The sequence below is a fragment of the Gasterosteus aculeatus genome, chromosome 4 (assembly GCF_964276395.1).
Source record: "Gasterosteus aculeatus chromosome 4, fGasAcu3.hap1.1, whole genome shotgun sequence".
Lineage (NCBI taxonomy): Eukaryota > Metazoa > Chordata > Actinopteri > Perciformes > Gasterosteidae > Gasterosteus > Gasterosteus aculeatus.
Window position 1 is genome coordinate 14,371,265 of NC_135691.1, and position 5,852 is coordinate 14,377,116.

Below are 5,852 nucleotides of genomic sequence, written 5' to 3' on the forward strand. Positions count from 1 at the left end.
TCTCTTCTCATTGCCTTGTTGTTGGCACCTCCTTCATTATAGCGTAGAGGAGAGGGCCCTCATAAGGAAGAGCTACCCGGTCTGAGAGCCCAGTTTTCATATTACTGTGCACGTGGGGAGACCACCAGCAGACCCAATGCGAAACTGTGACGTCCTACATTTGAACAGCCTTTTGCATTGAATGAGAAAATGTGTCCAACTTTCGACAGAGACTTTAAAGGATGCCAAGCTCCACAATTGGGATTTGGAAATACTTCAGATGAATCCATAGCTACGTACGGGAGAAGGCGAGGGACAAAAGCGACCTGTGTATGTCTGAAATACCATCATCTCCTTTGAGGGAACAGACAACGTACTAAAAGCTGAACTGCAGTTGTAGGATTTGTTGTTGTGTGAGGGAGAGAGTTTCCACCAAAAGCCCCACTGTCCCCTGACATTTGGGAAAAGCCTAAAGAAACTCTTTGTTTATTGTCAATAAGAAAACAACTATTGAGGTTAATATTCTCTAATAGAAAAAAAGGTACAGTTGAGAGTGTAAGGACATGCAAGGTACAAAAAGGTGGTGTTAAATATTATTTTATTAAGAATGGCAACGAATTATAAATGAGATGTTCTAAAATAAGATCACTATAAATATATAAAAACAACAAACATTTCTTCTGTAACATTTGTCATTAGTTCTGACAGTTTAGTTTGTTCTTCTTGTTGCTCCTCAAGCTGTAATAGAGAACGAATAAGGAAATTAGTCAGAAATAATAATTATTTTCCAATAATATGAATCAATTTAGCACTGTTAAAAAGCGGAATACACAAACACGTCTAAAGCAAGCACGTTGAAATCTCTTTTGATGCCTTCAAAACTGTTACTAAGTAAAGAAAGAAGTATAATAATCAGTGAAAAATCAGTTATAAAATGTAATGAACACTATGATAAATCAAACCTCACAACCGAAAGCAGTGCAGCGCGTTTTTTTTGTAGAAACTAAGAAGCAAATGGCTGGAAGCCCTGAGGGTAAGTGGCGCGGCTTCACACCACTGGGAGGCACGGACCTCAAGAGGCTCCAGTCGCTCCACTGCGAGTCACACAGAACGTCCTTCGCCCGGATGCAGACGGCCTTAACCCTGCGCTTGACTTCGAGCCGACACGTGGAGTGGACTGTCGAGGTCTGGCGAAGAAAGATGAACGGCTTTGTGTGCAGTATACGTAGTTCATGGTTGGTCATTTGACAGAAATGTGTGATTCCTGCATTAAAAGGCTCTACTGTTCAGCGTCCTAATCTGAAGGCGCTTCTCACCTTAAAGGCTTTGGGTCTTGAAAGGTGGGCACACGTTTTGCGTCGCCCCGTCAACTGCGCAATCTGGAAAGTGAGCGGGAAGTAGGAGTAGGGACTGCTCCAGGAGCTGGGATAACTCCACTCTATCAGCGTAGCGTTGACCTTTCTGATCGTCACCTTGTCGGGTTTCACTATCGGGGGCGGACAAAAAAAAAGAAAAGAAAGAATGAAAAGAAAGACGGGGAACGGACGGAAAAAACAACAAACTGTGCGCCGAAGAGGAAAAACAAAAAGGATCCCAGAGACGTCTCACCTATCTGGGAAAGGTAAAAGTATTTGGAGTAGCTCTCCACCAGGAAGTCCTTCGTCCTCACGTAGACGGTGAAGTGGATCATCCGTCTCTCCTCGGCGGAGGGGCAGCGCCGCTGGTCCACGCACAAGATCCCGAGCCCGTCGGCGTCCACCGAGCAGCCGAAGTCACTCTGGCCCGAAGAGCAGGTCCAACGCTGACCGCCGCCGTCCACAGAACACTCTACGTCACTGTCGTGGGAAAAACTGCACACAATAGCGTCTTTTTATTCGGACAACGGAAGAGGTTTGAGTCACATTGGCTCGGAATGGCGCAGCAAGTCCAACATGAGGTTTTAGCATTTTTAGATTGAATCTGATCTCAGGGCATGACCTCGATCTTTAAATGAGAGGGAAGTGCTTTCTTATCCTTTCATCAGGAAGTATTTGTGTATGTCACTGATGTCTCCGCTCTGACACGGGCCTGAATACTGTGTTATTATTGGAAAGCGAAAGTGAAAAAACCTTTCAGCAGTTTGTGTACTTACCGCCAAGCTTTGATGAAAGCCACTTTGCCGACGCGTTGGCTGTGCCACCTCCAGGAGCAGCGGAACTCTCCGTTGTGATTTTGAGCAGCACAATGTAAATAATCTCCTGATGAGAGACGTTGACACAAATTACCAGATGAAATATCGCACATCTAGCTGCTGCAGAGCAGAGGCAGTGCAATAGTTCAAATTAGACCTCACCGTCTTTGGGTTTCACAAGGATTATCCCCTCGTTCGTGGCGTTATCTTGGATCAGGACCTCGGTGTGGTTGAGCAGCGACCCGTCCTCGCCGTGGCAGGTGTAGTTCCCCCCACCTAACAGCTCCCTCAGCTCAATTAGATAAGTGTTTCCTCTCTGCGCTTCCTCCTCTCCGTTCTTCCTCCAAGAAATATCCCCCTCCTCCTGCGGCCGCTCCAAGCAGCTCAAGGACAGCTGGCCCAACGTGCCGTCAACGCCCACAAGCAGAACTAACGGTTTGGGGGGGGGCACGCAAACATGGGAATAAAAAAATAGGTTAAGGAAGAAAGATGAGCTTGGAGTGAGTAATGTGTTTTGATAGAGATGAAGCATACCGTGGGGCTTCATACTCCACCGTTGGGTTGGATTCTGACGAGTGACGTGCAGGAATGCACAGACAAAGCTGAAAACAAATAACTTCATCTGAATAGCAAAGGGAAGACAGAATGAGAGCGGACAAACAGGTTACACACAGAAAACCACAGAAGGTAAACAGGAACAAAATCCCATGACGCACATGCCCAAAGACATCACGTGTGGAGATGCCATGGATTAATGTTGGAGATGGTATTTACAAACATATGGTTTAATAATATGGACAATAGGAAATTAATGGTGCAGGCTATAAACCACCTTTCTGACTTTACAACAATTACACAGCCAAAATTAAGATTTTTACTTTAAACTCACTATTCTATACCACAGTTACAAAGAGTCACTATGTTTTTATCCTTGTGATGGACGTCAATCAAAAAACTGCATGTACATTACAGAAAAAAAAGACAGAAATGTGTAGTTACAGAAACAATCTTTACCAAATACACACATACAGGCTACATACATTGTTCTGCGGTTGGTTACTCAGTTTGAAGTTTAACCAGTAGAAACCTGTCCAATGGGTCCACAAGCCGTCTTACCTTCGCGTTACTCTCTTCGGCTCTGCGAGTCCAGGCGACCTTTATGTGAGCGGCACGGTGACATTTCACAGACAAACTTCCCCATCTTCGTCCGGGGAAAAGTCCAGAGGAATTTCGCTTTCCAGCAATGCGTTAACAAGAGGTGGAGAGCCGCGTGGCTTGTTTACGTTTACGACCCTCAATTTCACGCGACGTTATTTGAGGCGTTTCATCGGGTGTTTGACAAGTTGGGCACCTGTGTGACGTCACTCACCCCTTAATAATATTAAATTGGTATTTGTTTTAGGAGAACAGGTAAAAAAATAAATAAAAAAAAACTCACACAAAGGGCATTGTAAAATAACCCAACCCGGGAAAAACTCCACGGGGTGAACAACTAACGTACGTAGTGACGTCAGCCTAATTTAAGCTAATGAGATGAACACCTGGTTGAATCAGAATTACGGCGAGAAATGTAAAAATAATTGTACTATTGATGCTGCGAGTGTAATAATAAGGTAAAAAACACCTACTTTCACGTCCTGTGTGTCAAAACTTTGGCCAAGAAAGTCAAGACGTCATCGGTGGAAATGCGGCAGGCCTGAAGAGCTCGAGCCCACCAGCAGCTCCAGCAAGACTTCCGGACCAGCGGGTCCTCCAGAATAAAAAGGTATTCATTAGCCACTAAACGTGTGTATCACAATACGTAATATAAAATACTCCATTAGTAAAAAATCTACATATACGGCAGGACCTTATAATGTTTTGCTGCCCTCATCATCAAAGATTCTCTGGTTGTTCTTTGCACCTCTGTTCAGTAACACAACACTTGATCACACACACTATGATTGTTTTGTTTGTATCATTTTCCCCCCAGTTGGGTTTACACTGGCTCTTCTTCCGTGTGTTTGAATCCTTTGTTGATGAACAAAAGGCAACAATAGGAGTGTCTGGTTTACAGAAGATTTTGGAATTTGTCTGGCGTGATGACAGTTTGTGAGTGTGTTTGGAATTGTGTTTGTGTGTGAGTCACTTTTGTTTTTACATAGCAATTTATGATGTCAGTGCATTTCCTCTCATCGGGGTTGATATTTACTTAGATCAAGGACTACATTTAGTTTGCCATTCAGTTTTGGTTCATCTAAAACCGGTTTGACAGTACTTCATTTACTCGTGTATTTATAGCGGCAGAAAACTCATTGTGGAAATGAATCAACAATTGATGTGTGATATGTCCTGTAACAAGACAAACCACACAGGTAAGTAGGTAGGTCTTACAGTACATGTAACAAACTCATCAGTGATTCGTCATCTTAAACCTCCTAGAAACTAGAAAAAAAAAGTGAAACCAAGGTAATGCAAATACTGTCCAGCCACAGACACGTCCATGAGAATGGAAAGATTTAGGTAAGGATCATAACGTGGACAACAAGTGGGGAAATGAGACTGACATATGACGATTGAAAAGAAACCTGAACAAGTCAGAAGATGGGAAACAGGTCAAAAGACGAAACGAGATCCCGAAGGCCTGTTTCTTCACAATTGTCACGTAATGTGATACAGCAACTGATTATTTATCACTCACAGAAACTACAGAAGCGGAAAAAAACGCATTATGCAGGCAGACAAACTGCAATCTCAACAAATAATAGGTGAATAATAAAAAGGTATACTATTGATATAGCTCTCTCTGTACATTTCTTCATACATTAACTGAATTCTGATTGTAATAAATTCATGAAATGTACATGACAAGATATTTATGGTTCTGTTAAATGATGACATACTAGCTTACATATTGTAATGTTAAGGCCTGTTAAGGCCTTCTCATGCAGCGAGGAAACCTTAGTTTCCTCGTTGCATGTTAATCTCATAAACTGCACTGCTTAGTTTTAATCTCATGAACTGCACTGTTTGTGGTTGGCTTGAAGTTGTTAACTATGAGATAAAAAAAGAGTATTGCCGGTTGTGTGTCAGAGAGTCTATCAACGAGTCTGGGAACTGGGGAGACTATATAGTGGCTATTTAAACACTGATCTGATGTGTAACGACAGATATTATGGCTAAGAAATGCAGTTGTTTCTATAAAAATGGGATTTTAACTGTTTCCAAAATGATTCTTCAATTCTGTTTAGTTTCACAGTAGCACCACTACATTTAGATTTTATAAGATCAGAAGAAAAGAAAGAGGCTCGTATTTGAATATCTATGTTTACACAAACCGTAGTGGGGTCTGCGAGAAGCCAGACTACGATGATGTAAAAACAAAGCTAGGGCTCCATGTTTTCAGCCACAGCTCTTCTAAACGTTTCGGTTCCCTCTGCAGTGTTAACGTCTGACCACTAGATGACCACAGCGGGTTACAGATGAGGGCGCTACCGATTTCTGACCCAAACACAGTGTGGTTTACATTTAAAATGAAATGGCTCCCAACCGGACGAAGTCATTGCAATCCTTGTTGTGTGATTACTTCCGCATTATTAGTTTACATCGCACATGCAAACATATTTTGCATAAGATTGTGGAACCACAGGCCTTTGGCTTTGGACGGATTCAGATGTGAGTTTGGTGCTCAAGTGTCACGGCTGTACGTTCTGCAGCTGTTGAG

The 5,852-nt window shown here is 42.8% G+C and overlaps 1 protein-coding gene across 2 annotated transcripts; it reads right to left on the reverse strand.

Moving 5' to 3' along the window:
• Nucleotides 1-560: 560 nt before the first annotated feature.
• Nucleotides 561-4,063, reverse strand: il12ba (interleukin 12Ba). Of its 2 annotated transcripts, none has more exons than XM_040172586.2 (8): nt 3,266-4,063; nt 2,684-2,771; nt 2,312-2,578; nt 2,111-2,216; nt 1,588-1,829; nt 1,296-1,465; nt 1,051-1,166; nt 561-717 (listed from the first exon to the last, which is right to left on the reverse strand). In XM_040172586.2, exons 2-8 carry the CDS (start codon nt 2,769-2,771, stop codon nt 675-677), a joined length of 1,032 nt encoding a protein of 343 aa, XP_040028520.2. In that variant the 5' UTR covers nt 3,266-4,063; the 3' UTR covers nt 561-674. The 2 variants fall into 2 exon arrangements, with proteins under 2 accessions (XP_040028520.2, XP_077958468.1); XM_078102342.1 differs by having other exon boundaries at nt 2,684-2,717; nt 3,778-3,856.
• Nucleotides 4,064-5,852: the final 1,789 nt, after the last annotated feature.

Bases quoted from the DNA above. Each gene is read 5' to 3' on its own strand.
- il12ba (XM_040172586.2), bottom strand. From the start codon at position 2,771: ATGAAGTTATTTGTTTTCAGCTTTGTCTGTGCATTCCTGCACGTCACT. The intron at 2,217-2,311 runs GTGAGGTCTAAT...GTCTCTCATCAG, and splicing joins CCTTGTGAAACCCAAAGACG to GAGATTATTTACATTGTGCT. The intron at 718-1,050 runs GTCCGTGCCTCC...TCTCTATTACAG, and splicing joins AGCGACTGGAGCCTCTTGAG to CTTGAGGAGCAACAAGAAGA.